Genomic DNA, 15519 nt, shown 5'->3' with positions numbered 1-15519 from the left:
AAGATTTTTCTGAGTAGGTACCAAATTAAAGACATTTTCAACATCTCTGGACCGGCCCAGGGAAATAAAACTTCCCAACCAATGATGGGGAGTCACTTAATTTATATTACTTTTTAGTAGTAAAATTACTAAATGAATAACCGGATACTCTTTTTTATTTTAATACATTTTCAGTATTAGTTGATAATGTGCGTGAATATTATTATATCCCATACAAGCATTATCATTTATAAATAAAATTTTCTGAACTCTATATTTGGATTATAGCTATTAGCTATTTAACGAAAGTGTTATTTTGGAATAGAATTCTTAACTGCACTGTTTAAAATAAAGATAAATGTGTGGCAAAATGAGCATCTGTTTATAATTTGTATTGCCATATTGTTGACCATTATTTAGTTCATGTATATGATGTCGTATTCACAACATTGTTATTAAGCTCCAGTGATATTTTTGAAAAAAAAGTAAGTTCAATTGTAATTGACATAAATAAACTCGGTTACTTTTTAAACTCAAAAGTAATGTAACTTGACCTAATAAAAAATGTAGTAACTTTTTAATAAGGAATTAGTAATGTAATTTAGTTACCAAAAAAAAGTTATTCCCACAAAAGCCCTAGCCAGTCCACCTCCGTGTACCTACACAGGATCATCTCACATTAGTAATCAATATTATTATAAATTATAACATGATTTATGGCTCACTTCAGTGTTTCAGTTAAATAGCCAATGGATACCTAAAAGAAATATCTATAGGCAATAACTGTTAGTTATTTAGATATATTGTAACAGTGGACTTGACATTTTCACCAAATACTAATTTTACTAGCAGTTTCTTGACATGCAAAATTATAGCCTTTTTTAGGCGATTATAGTTAACATGTACCTATTTCAACTTTTATTTTTGAATAAAACTTAAAAATTTAATACAAGGTTTCTAAGTGTTTCTTATAGCAATTAAAAAATATCAAAAATAAAGACAAATAAACACAATTTTGTTTTATTACTTTATAGGTACATAACACATTATATCTTGCATAAAATATGAACCCAAAATAATTGTTTTTGTAAGTATAATATTAAATTTCAATAATAATGTTATACAAATATCAAAAATATAATACAATTCAATAATTTAGTGGACATCAAAAAAGATTCTTCAATAAAATAGTTTATACAAATTTTTTATTAGACAAAAAAATATTAATAGTACTTCCTTGAATGTAATAAAAAAAATAATTTGTAAAATGTTATTTAATATTTTGACGAAAGACATATTTTGATTAATTTTATGTTACTTAAAAATATGAGTTCACATTTCAAGTTGATTAATGAATAAATAAGTACATAGTTTAAACTCATTCCAATTCATTTGGTTTAAGAGGATATTTCAAAATTATTTGTTATTTCTGTTTATCCAAGACGTCATTTAGTTCATTCATTACATAGCACTTTTATTTATTGCAGGGCTTCATCATAATTTAAGTTTAAAGATGAAAATATTTTTACTAAATTAAAATATGACAAGTTGTTACAAAAAAACAATACATTTATTTATTGTTACATAATTGTTGATTTATTGTTATTAAATGTTGAATTCTCAACATAAAGGAGATCACTAAATGCATCTTTATGAATAGACAAAACAACTAATATTTCTGGATATTCCAATATTGTTTTATACCTTAGGCTGTACGATATTGTATCTTCAGCATCAAGTTCATAATATCTGTAACAATATTTTTAAAAAACAATAGTTATTAGGTACATATATTTTGTGGAACAGCAATGACTTCAGTTTAGCATATCTGCAGTTATTAGTCAAAAAAAATAAAGGATACATGTTAATTATTATGCATTTATATACTATACAAACTTTCCATATGGTGTTTTCATTAGCAATATTACACCTCTAATTCCAGCTGAAACATAAAACTGCATTTTTTCTTTTACTTCATCATCATGAAACTCTGTAGTGAAATAGTCTCTAGCAATACTATTCAGTTTTTGATACTCTGGGACTCTAAATAATTTATATTAACATTATTTAGAATAAATACATAAGTATAATTAATTATTTGTAATACTTATGGTTTGTGTATTTCACATCTGTGCCATGAAATGTCCAATCTATACGCCAAAAGATTTTATTTACTTTAGGATTAAAAAAAGAGGTATTGTTTTTGTTCAAAGTAGATTTGGGTAAAATTTGTAAACGTATATGTCGTTGGTATGCTTGATAACGTAATCTTCGAAAAACCTAAACATGATAAAAAACTTAGAAAAACAGGTAATTTGATCAAAAATCATGAATAAAATATATTTATATAGATAAATGTCTTTTTTTTCAGTTCAGTTCTATAATAACTAATATGGATAAAATATTGTTAATTAATAACTATTACCTAATGCTTTAATTGTTTAAAATTCACTAATTTAAACTAAAAATTTAACTAATTTTTAAAACTTAACATAAAAAAGTGTACCTATTTTATTAATACTTTTAACTCTCCACATGTACAATTTTAGATCCAATTTGCTACTAAAACCACTCTTAGTTGAAAATCAAAGCATTTTTCAACTATGAAGTCATTAAATACAAAAAAAAAATAAAAATAAAAACCATGCATCATTATATAGATATAATCAATACCACAAGGAATTTATAATTTAAAAATTCAAATATTTTGAAATGTTACTTATAAGAATATTTTTAAGTCAGTTAATAATTTAATACATATATATTAATTTATTGAAATTGAAATCTAACAAAAATAATTTCCAGGATTACTGAAATACAAATTATACTCACAGCAGATAAATTGGATATGCGTTGGGTTTTCATTTTAAACTCTCCAACAGCTTCAATAAACTCATTCATTAGTCTATAATCTATTCGTAAAAATACAAAGCTAATTAATAATGTTTTTTTTTAAAAATACAAACACTTAATACCTTGACTCATTTCGGCGTCATTAAATTTTTCTAATTTTTTAAAACCAGTTTTGTATTTCTTGCCATCGCAATCCAATTCTTTCTTATGAATGTTAACACATGATAAACTACAAGTCTTCACTTCACACCTCGGGCAGCAGTATTTAGCCGAGTCATTACTGCACACCTCGCAATAGCCCAATCTGTGAAAAATAAAATGACAAATGTGCATAATGACAAAAACGGTTTAGTATAAATATATTGTTCGATTTTACCGATTCTTGGATTCCATATTTTGTTTGAACACAAGCCACAAAATATACTTTACTGTGTTTACAACACAAGATATTATAAATAAATTATAAGTTTAATTTGTAAGCAACTTTTGTAGTACGCATTATAGGTAGTGCACTTTATAAGGTTGTAAGGTATCTAATATATAATCTGAAGTATGTGGTTTTATTGTTGCATGATAAAATATCGATGATGGACTATGGGATTAATATAAATGAGTAAAAATATTTTAAACTTAAATCACTCAATGGATCATGAAAATAAAAAATTAAGACTTATTTTCATATTTTATAGTGAGTAGCGACTAGTGAGCCGCATGGTCACATGGCTTTGTCTACATTATTATTTATTATATTATATTATCAATTTATTTGATAAGAATTTCGATGAAACCTGTTACTAACATCTATCCAGTGAATTTGGTGATAGTAGTTAAAGGTCCATTAAATAATAAAAAGTAGTAAGAACCATAATTGCATCTATTCTATTCTGGGTAAGAGCCACTACCACCACGATGTAGCGATATCGGATACCCATAACTTCTCTACATCTTGAGTTTTGACCACGACAAAAAAATAAAAAAATTTCCAGTAAAATATTTTAAGTATTAAAGCTGTGATTCGGCCTTTGGGTATATATATATTATATTGCCATTGGGATTAGGCGATAAGCTAATAATTAGTAGTGACCCACCCCGATTAAGGATTATCTTTAATCGAGGTAGCGACTAGGAAGTGATTGAATATCTAGTTAATATTTTAATATCGTTTTAATTTTTAATCCCACATGGAAAAAGTTTCTGAACGCACCCTTGGGGTTAAAAGTCTAGTTAACGATCTAGTTAACTTTATGCTCACGATGACACGATGTAGAGAGAAAAGGTTTTTTATCTTTGCGTTGAATCTTCCTTTCCCAAATATTTATCAGTTGAATATCCTAAAATAGTTCATACAAAAAATTTTGTCAAAAAATGTTTGATGTAATTTTGTAGTTTTACGTATAATATATTTGTTTTGAGTTTGAATATTAAAATTGTAAATATTTCATTTGTTACAATAATTCACGAATTCGTCGCCGGCTTCAGTCGTCAAATTGTGCCACTTTTTTCACGAAGTGTCCGAAGTGATATCACCTTATCTTTTCTACATCATGGTCTAGTTAATTATGCTATTTATATTTTTGTAAGGTTGGTACCAAGGATTTGGCGGTCTGGTGCATTTCATGCATTTTTTTGAATGTAAAAAAAGTGCTGAAAGCTGGGGTTAATGTTTTATGTTTCTGCTTATTCAGTCGCTCAGGCTTAATTATTGTAGCTTCTAAAATGTATAAAATAAGAATATTAAAGTAAGAAATTTATAAATTACGATATTGTAATAAATATATTTTTTACTTTTTTTTTGAGGTTAGTGTTTAACGGATATCTTTTAGTATTTTTTAAGATTTAAGATTCAATTTTTATCTTAGTTTAGGTCGGCGTTTTCTATGGGCAGACCGCAGACGACAGTATCTGGCGACTGGCCGTAACCCTGGTTTTCACTGTCTTCAGTTATGCTGGATTTTTCTGCGCTTATCTTGTTTTCCCGCTAAATGCTAATCTTAAATTGTTCCTTTACTATTCTTTAACATGGCAAAAATTTACTTATTGTGACAAATAAGTTATAACAGTTATTTTATTAGAAAGAGCTTTAGGTACTTCATCATTTTATTTGAGAACTGCTAGTTTATTTAATTTTTAAATGATTTACAATTCAGCTTAAACATGTTTAGTGATACTTAAAAAAATACTTATCTTCCTAGTTGAACAAGTGATTTTAATTACACTTAGTAAGTAATCTTAATTTGTAAACTTATTGACGGGTTACATAAATAATTACCTACCATTTTTTCCTTTAACATCATGTAGTGGCCCATTCAATTTTAGTGAACTATAAATCAATCAGTTTTTATACAATGCAGTATAAGGATATTTCTAATAAGCTGTTTAATACAAATATTTGTGTACCTTGTAGGTAAAGGTATTTGTCCACTTGATTAAAGATGGATTCTACATTAAACGTTTCAAGGTCTGTGGATACCATGTCCACCAAAAATCAATCAATACCTGTCAAAGATAGTTTAGATTTATCTGGCAAAATGTTGGATAGATTTTTTGCAGCAGATGACTCATTTCCAACACTTGTGGAGAAAATGCAGATAACTAAAAGCAGTCAGTACCTTTTAATGTTATTAAATGTTTTTGGAATATTTTTTTTTTATCAGAAAATACACTAGTGTTTTTTTCTGCTACCTAGGTCAAAGTGTTAGCGGTTGTACAGAATATGATTATCCTAAAGAAGGATTAGGTATGCCTTCAATTACTCCCCTCAAATCAAGACACAAGGTTCCACTTCCGGGCGCATTACTAGAACAATGGAATGGTATTATCTTTAAATTTGTATTGTATTTAATTTTCTATCCTTTTTTTAAGCGTTAACTTATGTGTTTTATGTGTTTATGCAAAATGCATTGTTCTATAATATTTGTAGAAAATGATTTTTAAATATTAAATTACACTTAATTTCAATACATTTTTGTTAATTTAGATTCACAAAACTTTCATCGCAAGTTGGGAATATTTCCTGAGATCAATCGAGTTTGGGTCACAATTGATCAGGAATTTTTTTTATGGGACTACAGTGAAGGGTAATATATCAATTAATTATGATCTAAATATATATTTCATTGTATAATTTTATATTTTAGAACGGATTTATCTTATTTTGATGGAATGAACTCAACTATTTTTGCAGTAGCACTGGTACAACCAAAACCAAATATATTTCAACCTCACATTAAACACTTGTTAGTCTTAGCTACTGGATTAAATATTGCTATATTAGGGGTAACATTTAAAAAAGTTACCAGTGCTGATGGTAATTATATTATATCATTATATATTTTGTTTTTAAAATTGTAATTCATAAATAACAAATGAAATTTGCTATGACAATAATACTTAACAATTAAATTAAAATTTTTTTCGTATTTTAAGGTAAAACTGTAGAACAATTGGAACTTACTACAGATACCATTTATGAAGTTCCTGCTGAAGGTATGATTACTTCTAAAATTATTGGAACTAACAATGGACGCATTTTTCTTGCAAGTGAAGATGGTAACCTGTTTGAAATTGACTATTGGGTATTTATTGTGAACAGTATTTTTTAAATGTTAAATACCTATAAGTTTTTTCAGGATTTTAAAATATTAATATGTAGTGTTGTTTCAAAACAGAAAGATTTGGGATGGTTTTCAATCAGAAATGGAAGTCGTTGTAAGAAAGTTTGTCATTCAGCTGGTACCTTATCATATATACTACCATCATTTTTAACTTATGCAATCACCGAACCTTCTGCAATTATTGAAATAGCTGTTGATAATACACGGCATATACTTTACACTCTAGCTGAAAATAGCTCAATTGAATTGTATGATCTTGGATCTGATGGTAAATCTACAAGCCGAATTATTTCTTTGTCGCATTCTAATCTTGAGCATCAAGTTTCGAAATTACTTAGGTAAGTATGAAAAAAAAAAAATAAGCTTTTGTTTGTTATCAACCTTCCTCCTAGTCGTATAAAATGTATTGCCAATGGCCGACCAACCAGTTCAGATATTTTTTTGTATTCTGTAAAAGATTTTTCAAATAATGATAAGTAATAATAATTTATATTTTATTGTTTACAATTCAGAGTAGCACGGTTAATAATTATACATGAATAACAGAAACAATATAAGACAATTTTCTTAGTATGAAACTGTCTTTACTTGACCATTATACACAATATATATTTGTTTTTTTGTGAAAATTTAATGCTGGTTTTAAATACTATAGTAAATAAATAACTCATCAAAATTAATTTTTAGATTTTCTATGATAGGCACTTGAAACCATGTATTCAATAAAGTTACATACCAAAAACAGACATCATTTTGTAATAAAATAAAAAAACAGAATTCCAAATATTTTAAGAAGTATTTGCCGTTTTTAAAAAAAACATCATGTACAAAAATTAACTTTGTGTAATATGTAAAATATTTAAATACAGATAAATATCGGTAGTGTAAATCGAAGTTTTTGATGTAGACTGTCAATGCGTGGTCACCTGGTGTTGAAGCAATATATTTTATATGAAGTGGTGGTGGATTCAAAATAAATTAATCTTGAGAAATGATAATCAATTTGGTTTCAGAACTATAGAAATAGCTCAAATGACTATACTAAGTAGTATAAAAATCATAGAAGAAACTGAATCACCTGACATTCATCTATTGGTTGTATCCAAGTCTGGATTTAGATTATATTTTTCTACTGGAGCAATAACATCTAGAAATACTAGACCTTACACATTACAACTAGTACACATACGTTTACCACCAGGATATAATAGGGTTATTGGAGAATCGAAACCAAGTAGTGTTCAGCATGTGTTATACAACAGAGGTATAATTTTATTTTATTGTATGAAAATCCAAACATTAAAATTATTGTTGGTATAGACTACATTTAATCATCAATAACATATTAGGGTTGTTATTTATTTATATGAATTTGAGATTAATTAATTTTAGGAACTTATATTAATAAGTAATTGTGGCGTTGTAATTTATAATTAAATATCTCCTAAAATTCGGAATACAAAAATTTAATTTATTTAAATTCATGAGTTCATGAATTATATTATTTAGTTTTATCTCATCATTAAGTTGTTAATAACAAGTGCTATCAAACACTTACAAAATTGATGTTTTAATTTATAAATTTACTTCTAATTGGTTTAGTGAAATATTAATATAAATCATAAGGGAAGTGCAACTTGGGGTGGTTAGTAAAAGAGTTCTTAGCCTAGTCACTACTTCCCTTAAGCGATGGGTAGCACTCATCTTATGGCATGTTTCGCCAGTAAAATACACCGTAAAATCGTAATGGTAACATAAAATGTCGATTAATATTGACTAAAATTCTGTTATCATTTTTTTTTTTAAATTTTTTAGAAGACGTAACACTGGCATTTGTTGTCTTTGTTTTACAAGTGCATTACATACCAAATTTACGTTAAGCAGATTACATGTAGCTTCGTTAGTTTAAAAATTAGAGTGAATCGACCTATTGTGAAACTTGATGGTTAGAACATTATCTGTGTTTGTATGTATGTTTATTATGATAGTTAAGTTTTTTAGCAAGTTATGCGTGTATAATATAGCATAAATTAAAAATGCTCATAACTCACTTAAAAACATTTTTAAACTAACGAAGCTACACGTGATCTGCTGAGCTTAAATTTGCTATGTTACGCAATGCTAGCGTACAGGAGCCTAATTCTAGTAAATTTGCTATGTTACGCAATTGTAAGTTGTAGACAACAAATGCTAGTGTTACGTCCTTTTAATAAATAATAATATTGGTAAAATAATTTTTGAATTTGTGTTTTTATTCTTAAGTGAGCAGTGCGTGGTCACATGCTCAGATAATTAGCCACTATTATTCTACTAGGTATTTTATTTACAGGCACTATTATAATGGCATGCAACACTGATATAACTAACTATAGGCCAATGTTGTGGTGTATAACCCCGGATGAATATGCATTTAGTTCTAACTTTAGTGAAAGATATTTTATTACTGATTTGGACGTGTGTCCATTATCACTGGACAATATAGGACCAAATTGGTTGATATACAATGACCCAAGTTCACCTCAACCACCACTAATTGTTCGTCAACAGTTTGAAAATCGCCAAGAATATATAACTTTAGCTCCACAAGTAAGTATTTTTGAAAAATGTATTTTAACTTTTATACAAAATTTTCTTCTTATAATAGGGTTTAGAAATTTTTGAAATGCTTCGACCTTATGACACTCTCAGTGAATTATTGGCCAACAGTCAAGGTTCAGAAACAGATGCTATCAAAACATATTTTAAAAATTTCACTGATGATCAAGCGTGTGTGGCATGTCTTACAATTATTTGCGATCAATCATTAAAAAATATTAAGGTTTGTGGTTCCATTTTTTTTTTATGTAAAGCTTGAATAATTAGTTAAATGTATGTATGTTTTTGTAATCAGATCAAAGAATACGCAACTCATGCATTTTTTGCTCATGGCAATGAGCCTAAATTAGTAACTGAAAATTTACATGAATCACTTCATGAATTTACAAGAGTTCCTCAGAATAATAGTAAGAAACACATGTTTACTGTTTATACGTGAATTAGCTTATTACAAATGTATTTATTTCAATTTATCTATTTATTCTTATAATTTCAAATGTTAATTTATTTAGACATTTCCTAATGTAAATAATTTTTATAAGTTGAGTTTGAGGATATATCTACTTTTTTATATTTATTATTCATGAACATAATGTATCGTTTACTTGAAGAATAAGATATGTAATTGAACATTCTTAGGTTTCAGACCAAATAATTTTACGTCACCATCTACACCGACTTTTATAAAAAATCAGACAAATATCACAAACTTACCATTTGAATCCACTAGTGTTCAATACTCTTCAAAACACAATGGATTATATTTGTTTGTGAGTCGTTTACTGAGACCCCTTTGGAACATTAAAGCTGTTAATATGGAGACCACTGATGGGAAAACTTATGTAATATATAAATAATCAATTGTAATAAATAAAAATTCAATTCATTTGTTAAATTTTCATTTGTAGATCGTCAATACAGTGTCTCCAGATGATTGTTCATTTGTTGCAAACCATTTGCAAACTTTACGCTCTTTCATGGACAATTATTCAAAAATGTCGGCGAACTATACCAAAACACCATTGGATGTGTCTAGGCGTACAATTACACAGGATGCACAGCAATCTGAATCAAAATCTATAGAATGTTTGAAACAATTAGTTATTCGTAGTGCTGAAGTGTTTAATTTGTGGAAATTACTCAGCGAACATCAATTTTATATTATAGCAAATAAATTAAATGACGTAAGTAAAAATTAGAAATGTTTACTCATTTTTAAAAATACTTTTTCTTATATAATTTTATAATTAACATTTTTAATCTAAACTATAAATAACTCAGTTAATTGTTATAATTAAAAACTTTTTTTTATTATTTTTAGCAAGATCAACGTGTATTGGAAAATGTTACTTTCAAAGATTTAATTCTTGTGCATCAAGAAATGTGTCAAACTTTGGTACAAAAACTATTGGATACGTGAGTATAGACAGGACAAGATTACGAAATTGCAGATGTTTTCTCAATTAATAATCATTGATTACTGTGTGCAATATTACTGCTAATAAAATATTTTCTTTTGTTCTGTGATTTATAATAGTATAAAATATTTTATAGCCTGATTGTACTGTAAAAAGTTAGATACTTTTAAAAATGGTCTCTCTATAATGTTACTATGAATATAGAAGTTATTTTAAATTTTTAAATTTTAGATATTTAAGTGAAAGTTCGTCTGTTGAATCAATCAGTTTGAAATTACGACAAGTCTGTCCTTCCATATACCATTCTGAAGACGCTGCTTGTGCAAAAGTATGTAATATTTTAATATTAATATTGTACAGTCTAAAATAAAATTGATTAAAGTGTAAGAAATTGTACTTTAATGTGTTGTCTCCATCTTATAACATACCAAATTTTACATTCAAAATAATCTATTTTAATGTGTAATTTTTAATATTAGAATGAACTGACATATCAGTAGATTTAAAGTTTATAATATTTTCTTAATTTTAAAATGATCATAATTTGCTTTTAAATTAAAATATCCAAAATGAATAACGTAGGGGTATATGGTTCTAGATAATATTTAAATCTGATATGTAAATTCACTGTAACATTAAAAATAACAAGAAAATGGATTATGGCTGATGTACACTTGCGGTTTGTCATTTTTTGTTAATAGAGGATGTCAGTACCCAGTTTATTTTTTCGCTCTGGCTCACATGCAATTTAGGCAATATTTTATTTTTATGTTGTTGAGTCACATTGTAGTGGAAAAATTTAGTAAATTATTGCGAGTAATGTTTTTAAGGGCATGACTTAACAATTTATCTAAATATTGCCTCAAATTAATTTAATATTTGTTTAAAATTTATACGTTTTCTTTTTGTTATGAAAGTCTAATATTCAAATATATAAAATATAACATTTTTGTAATAGGTGAATTAAATTCACGTGATTATGTCTCATTTATGTTGAGTGTGGGTTTTAGTTAAAAAACAAAATATTATAGAACATTAAATATTAAATAAAATACAGAGTATGAACAAAACCTTTATTGTAACTGTTATAAACAATAAATTATTTTTCCCATTCAATTCTTTTAGGCTTCAGAAATGATTAAATTGGCACAATCTACAGTTAATGAAGAAGAGCGTAAAAGAATTCTTTACCAATCTCTTATGGTAATTATTAATTTAATAAGTTGCTTGAATTTTCATGATTTTTTTTTATTTATCTTTCATTTGGTTGAATTAGGTGTTGAAAGAAGTGGCACCAAAGTTTAATTTAACATCAGTTTGTTTACAATTCACAAATTGTGCTTATATGGAAGGCTTATATCAGATATGTAGAGAGTGTGCTAAAAAACTTGATCCAAAGAACTTGGGTGGTCATTATTTTGCCAACAATACGGTATTGGATGGAGATGGACCAGGTTATGGTGCCTACATGCTCAGGTAATTTAACTTAAGTAATACTTTTATTTAAGTTATCTTTATTTTAATTATTGCAGTAGTAATGCTGAAAGACATTACTTTTGTAAGCACGTTGATTTAATTTTTTTTATGAATTCAGATTAGATATTTACAAAGAAATAAGTGCAAGTTTAGATTACTTATACTCAATCATGGTAAAAAATCCATCTGTAATTATACCTACTCGACCAAATTTAATACCTGGAATCCTAGAAAATTCTGCATTAACTTCTGAACAATCTTCCAATTTGGTATTAATTTTATAAATAAATGTATAAACAAATTTAAAATATTGGTGTACTTGCTGTTAACAGGTTTCTGAATTGATAAAATTGTGTATATCTTGTGATGATGAAATCATGCACACCGTAGTGTATAGATGGATGATAGATAAGAAATTAATAAAAGAAACAATTGAAATGGGACATCATAGTTTGGAAAAGTTTTTGTTGGCTCAGTCCAGATCTGATAATAACAATAACTATATCAAAGATGTACTGTGTAGATATTACGAGTATAATGGTAATTATTATGAGGCTGCTGAAGTTCTGGCATCATTGGCTAAAAGACCCGGGTAATTATAATTGTTTTTACTCTAAAAACTTTAACTATTTTGTATATTTTAAAGTTATTTTAATGTTTTGTTTGTCAGAAGTGGCTTAACTTTAAATGATCGACTTATGTATTTGGGGCGGGCAATGGCTTGCTTGCGCAGTAAAAAGTTAAGCATACCAGCTTTGAATGTTACGAGTCTCAGAGATGTTGAAGATTTAATACAAGTAGCTGAAATACAGAAAATGGTTGGTTTCTATGACCTAAATATTTATTTATTTGTTGTCTTTGTTAATTCTTTCATACATACATTTTTGAACTAGATATTGGATTTATTGTCGTCTAGTCAAATTGATGGAAAAGCTGATATCATTGATAAGCTTAATAGCTGTCTGTTTGTATTAGGTGAAGTATGTATTTAAAAAATGAAGATAATGTTTATACAAAAAAATAATATGCATATTGTGTTAGCTTTACAGTGATTTTGCTGAACCATATAGTCTATGGGAAGCTCAGTTGGCAATACTACAGCTTTCCAATCATGATGATCGTGAACTAGTGAACCAGATTTGGGAAAATATTTTATTAAAGGGTAAGTACTTAAGTACTAAAATAAAATTACTAACTTGTATTAAAATCTTAGTTTTCATTATTTTAATATTAAAAACTTAGACCTATAGACCATGTGTGTTGATAAATAATGAGTGTATTAACTATTTTGATTTGATGGCAAGAGTATTTATCAAAATAAAAATAAAACTTTCCTACCCTTTAAAATTGTGTTCCTACCCTTTAAAATCATGGATCTGAGTATCACTGGAGGTGTAATTTTTTAGATTTATAATAGAAATTCTACTAAAACGGTGAAGTATACCGTTTTTTTTTTTGTTGAACTCCTTTTTTATGTTGATTGTATAAATGATTTTTACGTATTTTTGTTTTTAGTTGTAGAAGATTGCGGAGATATTGATGAACACAATAAAATGACCATTGCTCTGGAAAAAATAAAATCATTGGCTAGTTCGCATCCAATCAATTCGTCTACATTTGATTTGGGTATGTAACACAAGTGTTGGTTCCTAATTTCAAAAATGTACAAATATTTTTTTTTTCGGTTTTGTAGAGTATGTAACAACTATGTTGGAATATTTGAATTGCAACTTGGGTGGAGATTTGGAATCTGTATACACAACTATGTTAACTATTGGGGCTCCAATTGAATCATTAGTGGCAATTTATAAAAAGTAATATCTTTTACAAGTTGTATCAATTAAGTAAAATCATTAAATTAATCTATTTGTCTTGCAGGATTTATTCTACCAATGATCCACGATGGCAAAAGACAAGTGAGCTGCATGTATTGGAAGTTATCATGAGTTTAGCTCGGTATTATTTACAGAATGTTGATCTATGGCCATCGGGGATGCAAAGGTAATAGCTGTCATACAATTTTAATTTATAAAAAAAAATGTTTTCTTAATTTTTTATAACTGAACATTTTCAGGAGATCTATTGCTGTGAACTTATTAGATTTATTGGTAATTTGTCAAAACATGTTGTATAGCCGTTTTGCTCATAGTCCACTGATTGAAGGGGTCATCGCTATCAAAAATGAACTTGACAACATCATTAAAATCTGACTTATCACCAAACCTGATTTTTAAATTTTATTCATGTGTCAATTATTAATATATTGTAACTGCTATATTTATTTCCAAATTTTTACCTCAATTTGTATGAATTTTAAACTGTTTTCTTTGAGTCTATAAGTATTACTTTTGTAAAATATTTAGATGTTGCTAAGAAAATAGATTATATTACCTTTTGAGGTGAAATTATCTTCATTATACACAGTAGTTAATGCTGGCAAGGAAATCAGGTTTGCTTATGGAGGCATGGAGCCATAAATAAGTGAGGAAAAAAATCTGATGTCAGCTTCGTGACAATGTAAGGGAATATTTTGAGATCACAATCTGAGTGTAAAAAAATTGATTTTGTGCATGCACAACTACTCAAAGCTTGATTTATCCTTAGCAAAATAAGGATGCCAAGCTACCTCACCATATTCCAGTATTGTCGTGTTGAGTGAACCAACTCAAAATAAAGAGTACGAAGACAGACTAGGGAACTGAATGTCTGTGATACATGCGATGTAGCCAAGGATTTTTACATGACTGTAATATTTTAATTTTATATGGTAATCAGAGTTAATAGTGGAGGTAAAATGAATGCCTAGGTCAATGGTTAAGATTTGTGACAATTTTGTCTCTGAAATGATTCAAATTACTTTTAAAAACACAATTGAAAGCATACTCATAGGATGACATCAAAAGCTATAAATATGTTTAACAAAGAAATAATACTTGACAGGCTTATCAATTTATCATGATATGTATTATGAATTATTTAATTGTGTCTATATAACTATTTTCAAAAATGTATTTATTAATATTTATACAATTATTTATGAAACTATTGCACTATAGCCACCCCCCGATTTCTTTTGGAAAACCTAAGTAAATCGATGGTATAAAAATGTAGAAAAAATAATATTTTAATTTTAGATTCTTAGTAGAGTGATGACTGTATTTGGTTTTACAATTTTGTTTTTTTTTTTTTTAAATTTTTTTTTAGTGTGTTTACACGATAAGTAGTTGAAATAATGCTTCAATTTTCAACTTCAATATCTTTTCTGGTGGGAAAGTGAATCTAATTGGTGCATTCAGGACTTCAGGAGATCAAAATTCCCAGTAGTTTTCAAAATCGCCGGGAAAAACAAATATTTTGAGTAAAACCAAAGAACCTATTTTCCAATCTATTATGTGTATAAAAAATATATATTGATTTCAGGGCCTAGGTTGGAAATGTCTTAGTCGAGGGGGGAAACATCCAGTGCCTCTAAATCCCTCAGGGGTGGAAAGGCCAAATACTTGACTCATGAGAATGAGTTGATGTTAGTTGAAATTAAAATAAAAGTTCAAGCGCAAATCCAGTCATTTTTAATAAGCGTCTGA

At 27.5% G+C, this 15519-nt stretch overlaps 2 protein-coding genes across 4 annotated transcripts; one reads left to right on the top strand and one right to left on the bottom strand.

Moving 5' to 3' along the window:
• Positions 1–973: 973 nt before the first annotated feature.
• Positions 974–3574, bottom strand: LOC111029578 (box C/D snoRNA protein 1). The gene is made up of 6 exons (XM_022308630.1): positions 3209–3574; positions 2955–3136; positions 2812–2891; positions 2087–2259; positions 1876–2022; positions 974–1728 (listed from the first exon to the last, which is right to left on the bottom strand). The coding sequence occupies exons 1-6, from the start codon at positions 3223–3225 to the stop codon at positions 1560–1562; spliced, it is 768 nt and encodes a 255-aa protein (XP_022164322.1). The 5' UTR covers positions 3226–3574; the 3' UTR covers positions 974–1559.
• An 887-nt stretch (positions 3575–4461) lies between these two features.
• LOC111029560 (nuclear pore complex protein Nup155-like) lies at positions 4462–14216 on the top strand. 3 transcript variants are annotated; one of them, XM_022308612.1, is made up of 26 exons: positions 4462–4571; positions 5237–5433; positions 5519–5644; positions 5810–5909; positions 5970–6139; positions 6259–6407; positions 6501–6784; positions 7460–7710; positions 8776–9032; positions 9091–9264; positions 9337–9448; positions 9681–9883; positions 9950–10225; positions 10363–10457; positions 10691–10787; positions 11585–11662; positions 11736–11935; positions 12054–12204; positions 12268–12527; positions 12606–12753; positions 12829–12915; positions 12977–13097; positions 13451–13561; positions 13629–13749; positions 13814–13936; positions 14010–14216. In XM_022308612.1, the coding sequence occupies exons 2-26, from the start codon at positions 5265–5267 to the stop codon at positions 14143–14145; spliced, it is 3999 nt and encodes a 1332-aa protein (XP_022164304.1). In that variant the 5' UTR covers positions 4462–4571; positions 5237–5264; the 3' UTR covers positions 14146–14216. The 3 variants fall into 3 exon arrangements, with proteins under 3 accessions (XP_022164304.1, XP_022164313.1, XP_022164295.1); XM_022308621.1 differs by lacking the exon at positions 4462–4571 and adding an exon at positions 4673–5051 and having other exon boundaries at positions 12609–12753; XM_022308603.1 differs by lacking the exon at positions 4462–4571 and adding an exon at positions 4673–5051.
• The last annotated feature ends 1303 nt before the right edge of the window (positions 14217–15519 follow it).

The sequence above is a fragment of the Myzus persicae genome, unplaced genomic scaffold, assembly GCF_001856785.1.
Source record: "Myzus persicae strain clone G006 unplaced genomic scaffold, MPER_G0061.0, whole genome shotgun sequence".
NCBI classification, from domain to species: domain Eukaryota; kingdom Metazoa; phylum Arthropoda; class Insecta; order Hemiptera; family Aphididae; genus Myzus; species Myzus persicae.
This window is presented reverse-complemented; position numbering and strand designations above follow the sequence as displayed.